Source organism: Apteryx rowi, unplaced genomic scaffold, assembly GCF_003343035.1.
Source record: "Apteryx rowi isolate R43461 unplaced genomic scaffold, aptRow1 scaffold_109, whole genome shotgun sequence".
Taxonomy (NCBI): domain Eukaryota; kingdom Metazoa; phylum Chordata; class Aves; order Apterygiformes; family Apterygidae; genus Apteryx; species Apteryx rowi.
In genome coordinates, this window is record NW_020447297.1 from 2,082,412 (window position 1) to 2,102,507 (window position 20,096).

General features: G+C 38.5%; 1 protein-coding gene across 3 annotated transcripts; it reads right to left on the reverse strand.

Moving 5' to 3' along the window:
* Nucleotides 1-2,080: 2,080 nt before the first annotated feature.
* SEC22C (SEC22 homolog C, vesicle trafficking protein) lies at nt 2,081-19,717 on the reverse strand. Of its 3 annotated transcripts, XM_026072159.1 has the most exons (9): nt 19,625-19,717; nt 19,335-19,459; nt 18,832-19,041; nt 16,482-16,645; nt 14,386-14,568; nt 9,587-9,705; nt 8,917-8,982; nt 5,614-5,826; nt 2,081-4,379 (listed from the first exon to the last, which is right to left on the reverse strand). In XM_026072159.1, exons 3-8 carry the CDS (start codon nt 19,011-19,013, stop codon nt 5,626-5,628), a joined length of 915 nt encoding a protein of 304 aa, XP_025927944.1. In that variant the 5' UTR covers nt 19,014-19,041; nt 19,335-19,459; nt 19,625-19,717; the 3' UTR covers nt 2,081-4,379; nt 5,614-5,625. The 3 variants fall into 3 exon arrangements, with proteins under 3 accessions (XP_025927944.1, XP_025927925.1, XP_025927935.1); XM_026072140.1 differs by lacking the exon at nt 2,081-4,379 and having other exon boundaries at nt 4,797-5,826; XM_026072150.1 differs by lacking the exons at nt 2,081-4,379; nt 19,335-19,459 and having other exon boundaries at nt 4,797-5,826.
* Nucleotides 19,718-20,096: the final 379 nt, after the last annotated feature.

Sequence of the window (20,096 nt, forward strand, 5' to 3'; positions counted from 1 at the left end):
GAAGCATGACAGCAGGGCCACCCTGCATCACAAGGAGGTAACACGGTCAAAAATTAAAATAATAATAATAATAAAATAAAATAAAAAAGCTCTTTTTCTTGTGGCCACTATTTCCTTTCCCCCAGTTTACACACAATTAGGTCAGATTCAAAAGTCAGCACACAGCAGAAGTTGAGTTACTTTGTTTAAAATAAAAACATGTACTTCTATCACCTTAGGAGTTGTTCCTCTCTTGGCACAGGGACCCTGTGATCCTCCCACTTCCTTTTATCAGCATCTTCAAAAGAAAAAGGAAGTTATAATTGCTTTCTCCCCTCACCTTAGGGGAAAAAAAAAAAAAAGGTAAGTCTGCTGCTCTTCTCCATTTGGCATCTTGAGAAGAAACATGCTTTGAGCAACCATTTGTTTACAGAACAAAAACAACATCTCCTAGACTTCAAAGGGCAGAGCAGTTCAGAAGAATAAGGTGCTCTCCTCCCTCCCTCACCATCGGCTTTTGCTTCCTACCACCTGTCGTCTGTACAACTTGCTGCACTGCCTCTTTCCTCGCTACAGCAGCACACTTTTTCCTCCCAGGTTTCATCTCTTTTGAACAGTGCAATGASAGCTGCAGCACTGTAACTGTTGCCAACCTACTGCTTACATTTCAGTGCCACAAGCTAACATCTAAGCAAGCTCCAAGGCTGAAAAGTCTGGCCAAGGTGAAGAGCAGGACATATCTTTAAAGCAGAGGAATGACGCTAAAGAATCTGAAGCGTCTTTACTGTCATGGTTCTTGTATGGGAAGAGCAGAATGGTTACAACAGAAAGGGCCAGGTTACCATGCATTAATCTCCACACAAGACAGCTATAGCTCGGTTAGTCAAGGGAAATACTGAAGTCCAGTTTCCCCAAATCTGCTTACCTCACAACAGCCTTCTTGACAAAGACTAAGCCTTGAAGATTAGAAAAGATCTCATTTTTACACATTGGAAACTAGAGGAAGAGAGGCCCAGCCTTTTACCCATCACCTTGTGCTTCTGCTATGGACATCTACGTTAATGCATTCTGCTTGGGGAGGGGAGTAGAAACATGGGCAGTTTCATAGCACAAGTATGGAACCCTGCTTTTTTCCTTTGTTTTTGTTTTGTTTTTGCTGATTTTTTTAGTTCCTGATTAGGCAGGGTCCAAACTATGTTCCTTTGAGAGTCTTGGCACTGAAAGCGTCACTCTCGTGAAGTATATCCTCTGATACCTGAAGAGGTCACATTCACAGATGCAGTATGAACGATGAGTTTTCTCTTGCATCCAGTCATTCATTTCTACAAAGCCTGATGACATACAGTGTCTTCARTGCTTTTATCAAATATGTTTGAAATTGGTTTAAAAAAAAAAAAGTTCACAAGCTCTTAGTGGGGACTGACTGGCAGTACAATTACACAGGCTTAGCTCCATTAAGAGACCAGGCTAAAAATCTAACAGCAGTATGCAAAATCTCCATTACTTACTGCCAAATAGCTGTAAAAGGACCTACAGGACTGAGTTACATCTTACTTCAAATACTATAACATTCCAAAATGCAGATTTTCCAGGAAAAGCCTCTCTGTTATGCTCCCTGAAAGCAAACAGCAAGATTGTTAGAACTGCAAAGGGGCTGTATCACAGCCTTCTGCGATCTGTTGCTTCATGGCTCGGATAAGCAAGTTCACATACATGCAGTTCAACCGAGGTAAGAGTCACCGTTCAGTGTGTAGGTGGCTGTACGTAAAACCTACCTAAATCCCCACGAACAAAAAGCAGCAGCGTGAACTCAGGCTGATTAGATATCCGTGAGCACAGCATCTCAGAGAAGGCCACAGTGAGTACACACAGATACATCTCTCTGTAAGAGACTGCATACAATCCAGCACGTTATAACATCTGAAGTTACTCTGATTTTAAAGCTATTTGTTAAAGAGAACAACTGAGCTGATTTTTTAATATTTTATGTGCCAGTGTTCAAAATATTTTAAAGATACATATGAAAATGAAAGGGCTGAAATACCTTGTTTCTAATATGCTTAATTACTTCCAAAACTATAAACAGAGACAACCATTACAAAAAAGCCATTTATTAGATATGTACATATATACATACACATGCAAAATGATATTATACACATTTACACAGGTTCAGTTATTAATACAGTGCAAAAATATCTAAAAAAGGTACCAGCCCACCTTYCATAAACTTGACAGGTCTTTGGGAGCAGGGGGGAAAGAAAAAAAAAAAAACCTAACACAGAAGATGGTCATTTTCATAAAGTGACTTAGCACTTCAAATCTTTACATTAAGCAAGTTTATTCTTTGCCAATTTTCTTGTGCTGTACTGCTGGGTGAAGAACAGAATTTCCAAGGGACTTATCTTGAAAACTGACAGAATTAAGGAGCTACAAGTCAAACTACATTAAATAGTTTAAAGTTGGAAAAAAAAGGATGGATTCCTGTTTGGGGATTTGATTCAATACAGGCATAATCCCACGTTATGAGTCAGATTTCATGTATTCAAACTGCAAGTCATTCTTTTTATTAAATCTCAAAGCACTGAGATCAGTGTAAACTATTCTATTCCTCTTGCTGTTTCACCAGAAGAAAAAGTTTAACTGTATAAATACCACACAGGTATAGAAGCCATTCTAAATACTGACATTAAAAATCAGATAGTGCGCTTGCTCTGCCTGGTCCCTTAATCACCATCTAAACCTACAAAGTGTGTACATACTATTCAATGTAGATTCCTTAATATGGTTTACACATATTACAGAAAAAGAGGTTGCAAAGGGATTAATCTTAACAGCAAACCACAGCTTGGTCCATTTAGTAGAAAGGATCCAGTCACATCCTCTATCTAATCCACAAAGCATAAAAAAAATTACAATATGGAAGGCAGAATTGTACCAACTGGTTTTGTTTGGTTTTAACAAAATAGTCGCAGGAAAAGGAACATATTAAACAAAGCTGAATTTAATCTTTATCAATTCTAAACATGATAGTTACAAAAGCTATCTAAACACCTTGTTCTACCACCATTTTTCTTATTGCAGAACCGTTGCTAACATCGTCTGGCACAGGGATATATTTGTTTTATGATAAAGCAAACAGTCAAATGCCGGGGCAAGCATCAGGAACGTTGCAATTTCTTCCAATCAACTCAATACAAGGATGAGGAATAGAAAGAAGATAACAGTTCACTGGCCTCAAGTGCCAGCTGTTAATGCTGTTTGCCTTCAGCTACAGCAGACTAGCTTTATTCAAGTCAATGGAGAATCGGTAAAGCTGTTTTGGACTCTGATGGAGGCTAAAGGGGGAGGAATTGGGAGCGGGAACATGTCACTAAGGCTCCTTTCACAAAGTTTTACCCATTTGTAGTATAAAACACCTCATCCTTTCCCTGTGGGATGACATTCCCCTGCGTATCTCAGTGGACTGATACCCAGTTTAGGCTCCCGAGCTAACTGAAACCACAATCACCAGACCCAGGATCCTTACCAGAGCATTAGTTTCCAGTATGAGATTTTTGGGGGTGTCTTTAAGATTTTTTTTTTTTTTTTTTTAAAAAAACACTTGTAATCCAACCTCATGGCTTAGTCCCCTGAAGTCTCCAATCCCAAAGAAAGAGTTCTTCATCAAATAAAACAGGAACTGAACAGTATGGAAACTTAAAGCTTGTCAGTACTAAATGCCCCATATCTGTGTGTCCTAAGGACAGCGGTTTAGTGCTGGCTTCACTTCTCCACTTAACCCCAGTTTTCTGCCACAGTCTATGACAAACAAGTTTATTCCACCTCCTTCCAACAGGAAAGTATTCCTCCGATGGCACACAGTTCTAGCTATTTTCTAAACTGGTTGGCTAAAAATATTCTTCCATCACTTCTAGTAGCCTATTCCTCACAGTTTAAAGGGTCTCATTACGTTATTGTTACAGTAAACGGGCTAGCATGGGATGGAAGAGAAATATCTGCATTTTGGTGCCAGAACTTTTTCCAGCAGTAAGGTTCCTGATGTCCTAGAAGCTATTTTCGGGTTGTAATGGGCTGCAGGTCTACACCTTTGTTGCAGTCAGCTGCGTCGCAGAATTGCTTTCAGCTGAAGAGCTTCTAGCCTTATGAGATACAGTACCAGAGGTTTCTGGTCTAGCAGTCTAATACTACTCATAAGCGTTTGAATTGCAAGGTTTCAGAAACAACTCACCAAGATGCAAAGAAGGAATTTTGTTAAGCATTTCTGCAAACTGAGGGAGACGATTCTGCATCATGTTAATCTCTTTGCAACCACTAGAGGTAGAGACTATGTGAAAGGAAAATAAATCTTTGGCAAGAGACATTTTGTAGAGCAGGTAGAGCCACCAGAAAACAGTTTCCTATGGGAAAAAAAAAAAGAAAATCCAGGACCATATTTCCACAATAATACACCTACAGTTCCCGACAACTTTTCAGTTTGAGGCTTCATAACCCTTCAAGGACAGCTGCACCAAAATGCTGTGCATTCTTTAAACATAACCTGAAGTATTCATACACATTCTAAAATGCCCATATGCACTTCAATACATTAAATACAAGAAAACCCAGTGCAGCAGAGGTTAAGAAATTCAGCTCCTAAGTACAATATTCAAAAGTGCACGCTCATAAATTCATCTTAGCATAAGAACTTTAACACCATTAGCTAAAGGTTTTATATGTAATAAAGAGAACCTGCTCTCGCTCTCCATTACTGGAAATGGCTTTCTACTCACCAACTGTACATTTATTTTTTTAAAAAAGGTGAAGGAGTCGGTGGCTGTCATAAGTAGGCTTGGAAGATTTATTATCTGTACAGACCAAGCAAACACAGAACTGCCATTACAGTAAGAGTGACCTTAACCAAGGAAATAAAGGCCACCTGAGCTGAAAGATCACTTACATTCACTCGGTTTGTTTTATGCTGCTCCAAGCTTATTTACAACTAACAATGAGTACATACTTAACTACAAAGATGTGCTCTTTTGCTAGAAGACATTTAGAGCCTTTATGGTTTTTAAAGGAGCCACAGACTTTCTGTTTCCTTCAAAACCCAGAAAGGTTATCCAGAAGCTTCTCCTAAAATCATTTTCCCCACTGATGCTGGGCTGATCTAATTACGGCAAACTCCTCCTGCACTTTCATCTACCAAGAATCTTAATGCTTAACAAATTCCATAGGCAAAATTTTTACCCACCACTTTATCTTTGCTTTGCTATACAGTTTAGTATTTTTTCATAAGAATTGGCAGGGCAAGACACTGACGTGCCAGACTGTTACAAAGCCAGCAAGACAAATGGCAAAATATTGACTGGATGATATTAGTCAAGAAGTAAGAGCCTGTTTACAGTAATGAGAACCTCCATCCGTTGACAACACCTGACAAAATCTACCGTGCACAGTTACCACATGTCGTGTTGAATACAGCTAAGTTCCTCAATGTATGTTTGATATTCCTACAAGGTCCTAGCTTATTTCAAGTTGCTTCAGAACATCCTACTCGCAATAACCATTGTCACAAACCTTTAAAAATCTCCCGAGCTATTTTTGGCCAGTTTAATACAAAAAAAAAAAAAGTGTAAAAAGAGAGTAGCAAACCCAAGGTCTTCTTCATACGCCGCAATCAGGCTGTTTCTCCATCAGTTGCCTTGTCAGTATCTGATACGAAGAAAGAGATGCCACTCCTATGTGAAAGGCTATTTGCCAGAGGTTCCGTAATCCGTACAAGTAAATGTTGCACAAACAAACAGAGAAAAAGAGTACAAACGTCTTCGTCTTCCTTGCAGAGCTGTAGAAGAGGTACAAGTAACACTACAAAAGTACCAGAGAGATAGAGTTAGCATTAAACCGTGTATATATATATAKAGAGAGAGAGAGAGAGAAGAGTCATAGGTTGGAATTGCTGGCACATCCACGCCACTTGGATGCGCCTACCACTGCAGTCATCGCTAAGAAGCTGAGAGCTTCCTTCCAACTGCTCTGTGTTCGGTCCTCCAAGAACAGCAGATTGGTGGCCTCAATCCAGACCCTACTGGATAAGCATACATACCAAAAGCAGCCTCTCAGCACAACCGGTGTCCTCCCTGGCTGCCTCAGGCTGGATTAAAATGAGTCTGAACGCTGAGCCAGCTTTCAAAACCCACACGTGATTTTTGCAGGGCAAAGACTCAGCAGGAAAACAGCAAACAATTTTATGCTTCTGCTGTATTTATTCTTGGAATAAGCAAAGGACTTCATTCACTAGGCTTGACCATCCTTTCTGCTAACAAGTGGCTCAGAAAGGGTTTTTAGTTTTTTGTTTTTAAATTCAAGAACAGGTGGACAGCACTTGCTAAGCATRCGTGAAGGGCACCAACCATCACAGGAGAAAACAAGCATCTCACAAAGTGCTGGCAGAGGAGTTACTTTTTTAACTCAGGCAGCAACAGCTCATGCTTTATCACTTAAGGTCACAGTTTCCAACTGTGCTGATGACACAAGTAGGGATCATAACGTAGAAAGCACTTCACATTTGTGCACAATTTATGCACGAGCATTTTGTGAAGATGCCTGCTACAGATCAAAAGGATAAGAGAACAYGTTATTTTTTTAAAGCTTCTCTAGCTTCAGGCACTAATTGGAAAAAGCAGAGCAGAGCTGCTTTTTGTGAAGAGTGACCTCCATCAAATTTTTAGGTCCAGATTACTACCTCTATTTTAAAGTTCTGCTGTGATCAGAAGYGTAAGAAGGCTGAAAGACACTAAATTGTCCATCTCATGTACAAGTAGCAACTGGTGAGCAAAAGGTATTGACAAAACAATATGGACTTCTTTAGGACTTCTTTATCTGAAAGCATGAGAATCTTTACTGTTCAGCTGTGAAATCTGAGGATTTTTTTTTTTTTTACCTCAAAGCTTTGGACAACACAAACCTCTATGGTCTGACCACTAGAAGGTAACAGACAATATAGGATGAATTATGGGAACCTGCAGAGTTAGGACACTACGACCACCCCCAAAGGGGAGGGGATAAGGGAAGAAGAAAAATCAAAATAAAAAGGCAATGTTCGATGGAGTTTATCAAGCTAAGCTACAAACCSTGTGATGCAATAAGCAGCCTCTTTGCAAGTTTTAAATACCCTAGATAAACAGAAGTCTTCAAATAGAGCCCCCCAAACTTTGCAGGCCAAAGATAACAGTACTAAGCAACTAATGCACTGCAGGCATCATATTATTTCCCCTTTGTCAACCAGCAGCCAAACTAGAGCAGCTGTGACCACAGACTGAGAACAGAAGATTCTGCAAGCAGCRCATTGCCCTCAAGCTAAAGGTTATGGACTCCCTGTTTTAGACACTTAAGGAACATTTCAGAAAAGTACCTGCTTGCACAGCAAGTAATATTTTTCTCATTCACACCACTACACAAAGAGGTCAGAGAAAATCATCCATTTAAAAAAAAAAATAATAATAATAATAATAATAATCTAAAGAGGGCAGGAACTACATTTGTCTTAGATTTAGAAGTAATTTTGAATAATGATGCTATTCTGTATTCGCTTAGTCTTTTGGATGGTTATGCTACAAAAGCCCATCACTAGGCTCACCACTGTAATGAAGAAAATGTATCTACTCTGGGAAACACGTCACCTTTGGGCTAACACTTATTTATTGCACTCAATTCCACGTTACAGTAAGGAAGCGCTGTAAAAAGCTTGCAACTACAATTTCCAAGAGTTAGATTGTGCCCTTACAATATATGTGCCACTTCAATAACACCTCTGTGGAATCACCTTTGCACAATGCTGAAAACCAAACTGTTCCTTTGCTTACCTGAAAATGATTTTGTACACAGTGTTAGGCTTACACATAAAAATTACGTGGCTTTCTCTCATGGAAATTTAACGTGATGCCCAAAGTAGCTCATTACTCATTTGAAAAAAGCCTGAGCCGGTAACAACCTGCTAAGTTTTTACAGCATAGAGTATTTTAAGTGTCTCTATGCTAGTGAAAATGGCTCCTGTTAAGGCTGCCTATCAATAATATTTATTCTAGAAAGTTTTAACTAAAAGTGGTATTGTTTTAAAATAACTCTTATAGCCGTAAAATATAACGCATTGAAACATAATGTGTTCTCAGCTTTCAGTCCACCTGCCATCAACCCAAAATCCAAACTAGTAAATATTTGAACACTATCAAGTGCAATGTAATACTGCCCATAGTTTGTTTTGTGTTTATGTGCACCCTGATTTGTTTAGACATGACCATTCACCTATGAATTCAGGGTAAACATCAATCAGAAAAGCAATCGTAACTCAGAAAGCAAAAGCTCTAAGGAATGCTAGGCATGAGGGCTGCTTCTTTCACTATCTTGAACAAAAGACCGTTTGCATTCTTGCAAAGCTCTTGAGAGCACACTCACTTCCCCTCACTTCTTCCTCAAAGAGCATTTAATTCAAAATAATACCAAAAAGATTGACAGACATRTAAATAATAAGAAAGGCACCTAAAACACAGTTAAGGACATAGTCTGGATATTGGGCCAAACCATCTTAGAACCCAAATGTGTGGCTCCAGGTTACATTCAGCAATATCCTAAGTTTTGTGAGGTAATAATTAGTAGGAATAATACCTTGCCTAGAYGAGTTATGTAGGGAGACCAAATCAATCAAGAATTTCTGATCCACAAAAAGCAAGGTAGGGGCAAGTGGTAAAGTAACGTATTTCTAATATGCAAATTATATATTAGTGTGAACGAGTTTAATAAAATTAAGATARCTTGATTTCTCATTTTGGTAATTAAACATATCTGTCAAAGCACTGGAGGAACAATAAGAAAAATCTGTAACATCAAAAAATATCAAAAAACAGAATAATATATTATAATATTAAAAATCAGAAAGTGTATTGTTTAAAGTTAACATACCTGAAAAACACAGACTAGAAAAGGTAGGAAAAAAGCTATCACATTTCCAAGTCCTTCATGGTCTTCCTGTTTGGATAAAGGAGTGACAAACAAGAAACTGCATCAGCTACAGTTTTATTAAGTGCTGCTTGATATTTTAGAACAATATATTTCATAAAGCACCTCTCATCCTGGCTTATGATGATTGACTATAACAGTGCCAGACAGCAGCATGATCAATATCACTGGCCGCAAACAGAGGTTTACATGACAATTATTGCTAAATAAAACCGTGCCACCRTCCAATCAGGACACTATTTTCACAGTTTAAAGTTGTTTACAGTTTCACTTTTGTTTAAAAAACAACAACAACAACAAMAAAAAAACAAGAACATCTAGAACAAAATACAAGAATTAAAATCAAAGAAAAAAAAAATCCAGACAGTCTGGCAAAACTAAAATATTTGYCCAAATTTCAATCACACCACAGAAGAATAAAATGCAGTGTGCTCCCATACAACACAACATCGCAGGTGAGCAGTCAGAACTGTAAGTTYCCTGGACAAACAAAATAATTCTTGCAGAAAGACGTGCAGTCTAGCAAACTATGAAGCAGCATAGCTACCCATCATCCAGTTAACCAAATAACTCTTTTCTTTCATCTCCTTCACTGGTTTCAACTCAGAGTTACCTGAAATGAATACTCTGCTAGGTGAACRCCTCGAATGAGGTTCAAAGCTCCACACATGATGTTCAGAACAAGAGAGAGAATCCCCAGGGGAGTCACACGCTGCATTCTGTRAGTGGGGTCTTAAAAACAAACAAACAAACAAAGACTAGTGAGAGTTAGCACTGTTACTTTGAATCCTTTAACATAAAGCAACTCAAATCAGCTTAAGCAGGTCTTACACATTTTCAAGACCTTTCATGCCTTGCTCCAAAGAAGACCAGTTATGAACACCATTATTGTTGCATTACACTGTTCAGTTCAGAGCTATTTGGCATTAATGTCTTATYTTATGCTGCATGTAGACATTTCTCTGCTATTTATTTACAGCAGATTTTCATACTGAACATACCTCACTGGTCAGTAGACAAGCTAGAGGCTTCAAGTACTGAAAGGTCTGGGAAAGAGCCTCGATTTCTGACACCCAAAGAGAACACCTCTTCTCTTCCTCGACTGGTAGTCGTGTCTATGTCCTCACTGACATTCAGTTTTGGGTTCATTTTGGTATACAGCAACTAGTTTCACCTGCATAGTTTCCACATGACCTTTGGTGCACTAATCAAGCAGCTGCCAGAACATAGTATGCAGCTGCAGGTGCCAAGGACTTTGACGGCTTTGCTGCTACAGTGTTGTGGGAGTTGTCAAGATGATGCTACGCAGGCACTGCTACTCAAAACTGGGAGCTGGGAATTAAACCGGATGCTACAGCTCTTGGCCTTTGAGAAACATTTTACAGTGCACTAGAATTCCTTTCATTCCCTTTCTCCCAACCTTCCCATGTTTCACAGGCAGTGAACTACCTGTCTCTCCTTTCTCAYCTCCTGCACTACTAATATTAACTCTCACATACCAAATCCCTTTTCTTCAGGATGAGCTAGTCAAGGTCAAAGTAACTGCTTTCAATTTGTATTTAACTTCGGAATTTGCCATTTGTAATTCAGAATTTTTGCTTGTCCAAAAGTTTGCCTGCTTTTTCCCCTAACTGAACTAGTTAGTCCAGCAATAGATGTTACCTCCACGTACAAACCTTGCCACACTCCGCCCTTGGATCACCACAAGCAGAACACTATCACCGTAAGAGTAAGGAGGGTTACTTGCAGTTCAGATACCAAATCCCAATTCTCTTCTGYGTCAATATTCATAAAATACAGAAGAGAATGAAGTGCAGGAGCCCTCAGGGAGTCTCTCCAACTCTCAGGATCTTCTGGCTCCTGTCCAGACCAAGCCAGCTGCTGACTGCTCTACATAAACTATGCAACACAGCAGAGTTCCTCTCTGGCTTCATTTYGGTGACAAGTGAAACACCCTAACAACTTAAATATTGCAGTTCTGCATGGTTTAAAACAGAAAAACACTTCYGTCTTCTCCTTCAACAGAGATTTTCTTGATATGTGGATGTAAAAAAGGTTTGGTGCCAAATTAATATAGAGATTTAAATTATCTTTTATAAATGTCTATGTAATTAATTTGTCTGGCATGCATTCACATCTCCCTGCTTTCGTCTCCAAGGCTGCTGCAACAGGAACTGCATTAATCTCATCTGCAATATGTCACATTACGTAGCATTACTGTATATTATTGTTAAACACGTTTCCATGCAAATAAAAGATGCAAGTATCCTAGCCATTTAAAGGCAACTTTGCTTTTTGGCTATGCAGTGAAATTCAAAGCCCCAGCAGCTCATTGAACAGAAGCTGTACAAGCATGTTCTTACATTGATCAGAGTATCCAGTTTACTATTATTTTTGATCAATTAAATATTGTTGCAACAACTACATATTTCTCTCTCATGGAAATTTTCTGATAAGAACTACTGTTTCTTCCTCCTTCCTCCTAAGTCGCTAAGATTTATTTCAGAGGCAGCCAGTTTCTCTTTTAAACAAAGAGGAACTGTCAAGCACAAGTGTCATTCATCAAACAGGATCATGCAAACTGTGCTCGTCGACACTTTCCAGTACCTAGTGAGGAAAAACGCAGGTCTCAGTATATCGTTTCTACAGATTGAAGACCACAGCATGGAAAATTATTTACAAGTTACAATTTTTGTCCAGTAAATACAAAGATTTACTGTCACAGAGGCAGAGGAAATTACAGCATCTAGTTGCTCAGGGTTCACAGCCTGCGAAAACTGATCTTTAAACTGTTTGCTGCGGAGCTTTATTTTTGCTGTATCCTTCTGAAGTTTAACCCACAAACTGAAATTGCACAGATCAAGCGATAACAGGTACTGCTAGAGCAAAATTATGACAACCCCTTGTGTGAATTTGATTATATTTTTATAAAAAGAAGTATATACTAGAAGAGTCTATTACACTAAATAAGGAAACAAACTATCCCAGTAGAGAGCAATTTTACGCTAGCACAATTAAATGGCAATTGGGATTCAAACCTATATGATTGTTCAGGTAGAAAAGTCATGCTCTTGAGAGTGCAAAAAACTATGCGGAAGATATTTTGGGGACTGTAGTTTACCTAGCACCCTGGAAAAATGCATCTGCAGGTTTAAACGAGTATAGAGCAATTCCACAAAAACACCCTCAGCGAAGAACCCGAAACTTCCATCTATAAAAGATTTTCTGAGCAGAGCCCTTTGGCTATTTAACTGGAGACCAACATTAATGCCTGTACCAGGCTCCACTCTCTCTCTTCGGTGCTCAGCACTTGACAGTGAGTCACATACTCAAAGCTCCAGATAAAGATAGCACCAGTAGCGAAAAATGAAATCAGACTCAAACATTTTAAAATAAAATACAAGCACACACAAAAAAAAAGAAAAGAGGTGCAAGAAGAGATTATTACGTCTTTTAAAAATACTTTTAAAAGGACCCTGAGAAGTACTCCCTCCGTGCCTACAAAAGACCAAGAGCATTCATCAAGGGGAGCACCATGCTGCATAATTTAGTAGCATGCTTACTAGACAAATAGCACAAGTTGTTCTTTCATTTCATAGAGCCAATTCTGATATAAAAATTCTCCCTGTTCACACAAAGCTACTTACACTTCACATTTCTTATATAAATGACTGCACTTTCCTTCAGAGCTTTTTCAGCTGTCCTCACATCAAGAGGCAAAGCTAGGCTTCTGCAACAAAAGCTGAGGTGGTGTGGAGATTGACCAAGGGCAAAACGTTACAACATCTTTTACCAAGAATTGGGCTGGGTTTAGTTAAGAAAGGAAGGAACAAGAGGAGGAAAGAATGCAAAAAAAAGCTCGTGTCCCTATATATTCTAATAAGGATGAAAACTCCCCGACTTTTCAGACTCCTTTCACGCTACAACAAAAAAAGAGCCAGAGGATGTGACCATACAACTAAAAGGAAAACAGGAATCAGCCACCAACCATGCTAGGAGACTGTTGTTTTGATCAAGCCAGAATTTATCTTCACTGTAGACTGCAGGCGCAATTAAATTCTGCTCTCTTGTAACCAGAACACTTCGCTGTATACTCAACAAGTCTCCTGTATAGCACATTAATAAGGAAAAAAACCCCACTGTCTACACGGCTAAACTCAGAGCAAAGTGGAATTCAGCTGCTAGTTACTGATGAGAGGAAAGAGACACAAGCCAGGAAAGCTGACTCCAGCTGAGGGAAACAGATGATCATAAACATGATTCTGAAAATAAAGACAGAACAGTCTGTAAGAGTATTTGGGTTAGACCACTGAGGACAGCCAGAGACACAAAGCCAGATGGAAAACAACAGAAAGCAATTAAGAATATGGGGGAACTGAAAATGTATTTCTCATCACTGAGCACAGAACAGCTCGCAAATGTTTGTTTGGCGCTTAAATCGTTTGCAGTAGCGTGAAGAATTTCCAAGCCTCTTCTAAGAAGAATTTTCAATAGAAATTTCTAAAAATTTCTATAAAAATATTTAACCTTCAAGAAGGGTTCTGAGAAAGACTCTCAAATCTGACTTGTCATTGAGATGTTGTCATTTCTATCTTTTCTTTCCCCTCATCACTGCCCCTGTAGATTTTAATCTAAAATACTTATGTCAAATTAGATTCCAGCTCACCCATCAGAAACAATAAGACTGAGCAAATGGAACTTAATTTTATTAGTGTTTCATAAGCCAAAGGGGAAAAAAAAAAGAAAGAAAATGGAAATATAAGCTCATCGTATCCCAGCTGCATTTAAACTGCCAACCTAATAGGATTAAAAGCATTTTATTTTGTAAATGAAGTAAACAGGACATTGACTATGCAAGTGAAACATAAATAAGATATCAATTTTATAATAATTAAGGAGAGGATAGAACTTTTAAAAGCAGATAAAATGTCAGTATTTATTATAGAAAGTTCCCTTGTCAAGGCTCTACACATTTTTATGAAGATATGCATATCATCTTTCAGAGTTTTAGTCCAATACATTAAATTTTAATGAATGGGGTAAAAGGAGAAAGTGCAGACTGGAGGTCAACTCAAGACAGACAATCTGAGAATGAGAGTCTTACCCTCAGATCAAACGTATTCTTGCAATCATTTTCTTCCTCATGGATAAAGTAACTCACTGAGACTGTAATTACAAATCTTGTATCTTAGTTTACAGCAAACACAATGAATTAGTGGAGCTTGTTAAATTTTATTCGACATGAGAATCAACTTGCTCTTCACTATGACTGAAAGACAGTCTTTTCTCCCAGGTTTTATATGTAAAATGTAGATCGCTCAGTACAAAAGGAACCGCTACATGCTTTTCTGTCCTTCACGAATTAGGAGCTCAGGAAGTCTGTACTGTCACCTTTGCGTAGTAGTAACTTACCAACCTCCACACGAACTCCTGCATGACCACCGTTAGTCATCCCATTCAGCAGCTCTGCGTCCTCCAGTTTCAGCTGCACTGGGGGCCGGAACTTCAGCTCCTCCTGAATCTTCTCCCAGTTGGCCTTCGTTTGAAAGCCACTTGCATGGTTAAAATGACATTTGACTTTCTGAATAACGTTATCTGAAACATTATTAAAAAAAAAAAAAAAGATTTAAGAATTAGCTGTACAGAAGTTGAGTGCTTCAGGTAACTGACAAATCAAATCCTGACATTCTTGGATTTTATTATTATTTCTTTCTTCATTTCTTTTCTCATTTCATTCAGATATAAGATTTCAATGCTAACTAGGGAACAGAAGTACCTTTCCTAGGTGTTTTTGTATTGCACCTCCACCCTTCTGGATGCTTTAAGTAACTCATCCTAACATCTTGCCTGCTGGTGGACTGAAAACAGGCTTTCATATTGCAAGCTAGACATGGCAAACATATTTTGACCATAGCCCATGAACTACCATGAAGCCTGAATGATGCAATGTCATATCATGTTTTAACAGTGTCAAGGGTTAGATTTTTTTCCAGGACAGAGCTAATTTAATTCAACCCATATTTGAGTCACATAACAACTCTGACTGGCAGATGCAGTGATTCCACCAACCTGCATGTCACAGATTTATATACGGATTACCCTGCTATGTCTCCCACACTTAAATTTTAAACACAATTCACAGACAAATTCCTTTCCACAAATTTGGCTAATGGTTTGACATGAGTTACCACAGCACTGAGACCAAGTTGTGAACCTGTCTGAGTAAGAACTATCCACACCTCCTGAGCTGTAGTACCTCACCATGGATACTGCTGTTTCCTATTTTATTGTGCAAGGGCATGGGCAAATTCAAGCTCATTATTTCAAATACGTAGGCAAATAAAATGTAGAAACATTAATTCTACAGAGATATCCTGAATAAAATTCCCATCCTTAAGATATTGTCATGCTAACAGACTTGCACAGGTTGACCTCAACTACTACTGGATATCAAACGTATGTAATAGCTTAGAGCACAAGTTTAGAGAGCACACAGGAGGACTTGCTGCCATGCTAGAATAGACAGTGTCATAAGCATTCATCACTGAAAAATCCTGTATTTTACCTTAAGTCAGCCTACTGTAATAATCCATAACACTCAGGCAGAAGGCCAAGATCTTACACATAAGTGCATCTCAGATCCAGACAAACACATGAAAATCATGCAGCAACATGTGGCAGACTCGGTCACAAAACACATCATGATATTAAAAACAAAAAAGTAAGATTTTGTATCTTCTTTTCTAAGAAAGGAGCATTATGAGATTAAAAGAGGCTAGAAATTCCCAGTCAAGTTGCAAAAGGAATAATTTGGATTTCAGCATAAAATTACATCCCACCTAGAAYGTGATCTGCAGGCAATTCACTTAAAATACAAGATGACTGTATAATGTACTTTCCTTGTGGATTTCTCARTCTTCCACTCAGGACCTTAACTCTGTTYCTGAAATCTGGATAGAAGTGTGCTAACCCACTGCAATTTCCCAGAACAGAGTTTCTTACTGCAAGGGAACAGTGTTTCTTCAAAGGTGTGATGTTCAGTAGAGCAGCTGCTGCTTAGCAAGAAAGCCATTTATATCAGGTAAAAAAAAAAAAAGAAACAGTAGGCATGATTAGAAGTATTAGATGAGTCTAAGTCATGCCAGAAATGAAGTTGTCCATAATAATCTATTTTGTCTCCCTTTTTTCCTGTACCCATGTGTCTCCACCTGTCAGATTTTTTTAAAATTAAATTATATAGTGTTTGAGACATGGATTGCCTTATTATTCTGTGCTTGTTTATTAATCAAAACATTTTGCTCATCTGTGACTGGGGCTTTCAGGAACTGCAAGAACAGTAATCTAATAGTTTAATGCAGTTACAAGAGCTCCCCCTCCTCCTACACACGCATGCACAGGCACACATACAAATTCATTTTTATGATCGGGCTTTAGCCAAGCAACATTATTTAAGATCATAAAAGTAACAGACAAAGTATTCTTACTATTAGAGAACAAAAGCTACAAACCAAATTGAAGAAAAGCATATGGTCTGGAAGCTAAATTGATGCTTGTTGTATCATAGGAAGCTGCAAATTCCCACTGWAGCTCTTCCAGGAAGCAAAACGCCATGATGGTTGAGTAATTGCTGGAACAGATTGCCATGCAGGCAATATCCCCAGAGGAAAGAAAACTGAAAAACAAAAATATATATATCATATCAGTATAGAAAAGTAAAAGGGTCATGCTGAACACAAAARTTAAACTGTGCTGTCAAAACAAATATAGCAACTACTCTGACTGAAAGAGCAGACTGGAAAAAATATATCGTTTGCATTACTCTTAACTCATTCAACAGGCCTTAACATATTAAAGATCGCAACATAGGTTTTACTAAATTGCTACATGAGCAAAAATCGTGGATATTATTTTCCCAGATCAGATTTAAATCATGCTAATGAGAAAAGAAATGGCCAGAAAACATCACAGGAAAAAAGATTAAGGGGAAAAAATGGTGGCTTTCTACAAACAAAAGTAAAAAAGAAAGCAATCTTTTTCACAGAAACCCTGCAGCTGTATTCGTTGCTCCTCTTGAATATGACTTCATATTAACAGTAAAAGATTTTCGTTACCTTGCACAAACCAAGGTATTTGAACACTATTAATGTTAAATCATCTTTTACAAATTAAGATGATTTTGTATCAGAGATAGCATTAAAAAAATTCTGCTCCAGGATGGGGTTCTCTAACACTGAAGCCATATTTAAGCATAAGTTCCCATTTACAGATGCTCCAAAACTTTCCAGGGGAAACTCACTGGGGGATTCATCTGACCAAATGCAGGTGTCTAGTTTGGGATAAGTGAAATCACTCTCTAGATTTCATTGAGTAAAGTGTGAGTCAGGGCAACTAGTTCAGATGTYAACACTGACAATGTAGATAGCTGAACTTCAACAATCCCCACTGTAAGTACGGATATGTAATTATCTCTGGAAAAAGACAAATCTTTCCTTATAGGTTAGCCATCTGTTTGCAATATTCAGTGTAAAAACCTAAGTTTTGAAGCTGAACAATTACTCCTTTTCTGCATTTTTTCCTCTCTTTTACTATTTATATATCTCAACCCTCTCAGATGGAAATACTTCACGTTTCCATCTGTACCACATTGCTATATACTCATTAGACTATGTCTAACTGGGATTCAGGGTTTTGATTAGCCCCGCGACAGCCTATTTACTCTGGGTTCGTTCCTTAAATTCTTTCTGTTCCTGGTTCACAGCTGAGAATTAACGCCATAGCTGTGTAACGCTACCTTCTCCGAGTTGTCAAAAATTTATAGCCTTTATGCCATGTATCTGTTTGCACCCTTGTCATTTCACAGTCAGATGCAGAGCTACTTCTGTAGAGACTATGGAAAATCAAAAGCAGCGGGACATATTAGCATTAAAGGGCACAAGTTCACTTTGAAGGAAAATAAATTAAAATGCTAATCTTTGTTTTTCCAGTTCATTCAGTTTAAGTTCATGCACCTTCTTCCTTCCATTACTCCTCCTAAAAAGGGATACTACTCACAGTTTTAGCTCAGGATCACCTTAAGTTCTCTTCGCTAACCAGAAATGCAGTCACAAGCAAAAACTAATTTTTAAGAGTTAAACTAAACTGAGCAGTAAATGAAAATTCTCCTTCCTGAATTAAAGCTTAATTTCTTAAAATAAAAACTAGCAGATCCCTCTCCAACACATAGAAGCAGAAATTAAGCTTTTCTCCACAAAGTCAGTATGCTTCAGGCCTCAAGACTGAGCTTCTAGGGACTTGAACCCTGCTGGTATTCAGAAACTGGACTGAGCAGACCACAGGAGGGGGTCAGGGCAGTTCTGGGTGAGCCAGAATCAGAACTGTAGGAGCCTGGGCATTTTCAGGCCAGGAAGAACAAGCACCTAATGAAAGGAGGCCTCAGCAAGATTAGACTGTCACTGAAGAAAAGGGGCTTGGGTCCCATTTTAGTCTAAACTACTTTAAGTAATTCCTCAGCACTACACTCCTTGTTAAAAGTTATTTGTAGATGTCCAAGCCACTCCAACTGCTAATAGGAAAAAGTACCGCCCATCGAGCAGATTGCATTTGCTGCAAAAGATAATGACAACCAAAATAAGCAATCCTTAACATATGCTTACTAAACTGAGTAGGAGCTGTGTGGCTGTGGTGCTAAGACTCCAAGTTTCAAAATACTGCCTAGGAGTTTAAAATCTAGACATGCACGATGGGATTTCATAACCGAGTTAGGCATTATGGAAGACACCTAATCCTTACAGTTCAATTAATCCCCAGGACAACCATTTTCAAAATTAAGGTAAACAGACAGACAAACCAGGGACTTACTGTATGCTAAGGTCACGTCCTTTYGCTGTGCCTCGACTTGGATACTGTGCCAGAACTGATGATAATGCCTTTAATCTCTTTCTGCATTCTAGAAAATCCCGGCTGAAATGAAAATCTGTGGAGGCCGACAGGGGAAGCCCATCCCTCACCCGCACCACGCAGGCAAAGAAGATCATGGACATTCTCCACTGGAGCACTCATGAGGACAACCTGAAAATAAGTATCAAATTAGGTCAACGGTAAATTAATGGATGTGATCTCAGTTACTTACAAGCCAATACGCAAACTAGTAATATGTCAAGGTAACTGTTTAATAGCAGTGGTGGATAAACTATAGCTCTTGTATCATCACCACCACTGAAAGGCAATCAAGGTATTTTAAAGATCAGAACTGTGTCCATTTTTTGCCTCTCACAGACAAAAAAAAAAAAAAAAAAAAAAAAGACAGGCTGGAAAACTATCTATCTGAAAAGAAATCAGTATTTTCCCTCCCTGTGCTTTACCTCAAGTGTCAGAAATGCTGAGGAAAGTTCTTAAAGGAATTTACGGAAACTGGCTAACTCCCACTGACACGCTGCAGCTTCACTGGGTCTCCAGACGCCTTAGTGTTGCAGATAGGTCAGGTTTTCTAGTATAACACACAAATACAAAAATAAATTCTTGGCTATAGTCTGTCAGGCTCTTTTTACAGAATGAAAGAAGAATAAATATAGAATAAAGGCTGTCCTCTCTTGGCTTCTTACTCCTTAGAAGATCACTTAACCTTCCATGAAAACTTATCATCAGGATTTACCTGGTACATTCAGAGCACACAGGAGATCAGTCCGTCAGACATACCACAAGTATTCAGTACAAGATGTTAGAAGACTAATGCATCAGCTCACATCATCTCYGAAAGATAATCATATAGAGCATTTTAGAGATCTCGCTAATGACTTACATATATAGATACATACATATATATAAATATATTTCCCATTCAGTGGGTAAACGTTTCCTGGAAAGTATTTTGCCTCAGGGAAGAGATAAACAAAAAAAACCCTCCTCTCCTTACCCAACAAGTCAATTCCTACATGTATGCCAAGACACCCAGATCACCTACTATGAAATTATATGCAAGATATTTCTAATGCACTCCATCACTGTTTTGAAATTTATCCTAGCTTCCTGTAAAATAAGAGCTCTAAAACAGCAGACTTTAAGGGACTATCACAAATAACTTACAGCAAAAGAGTCATTTACATCACTTCAGGCAAGCTAAATAA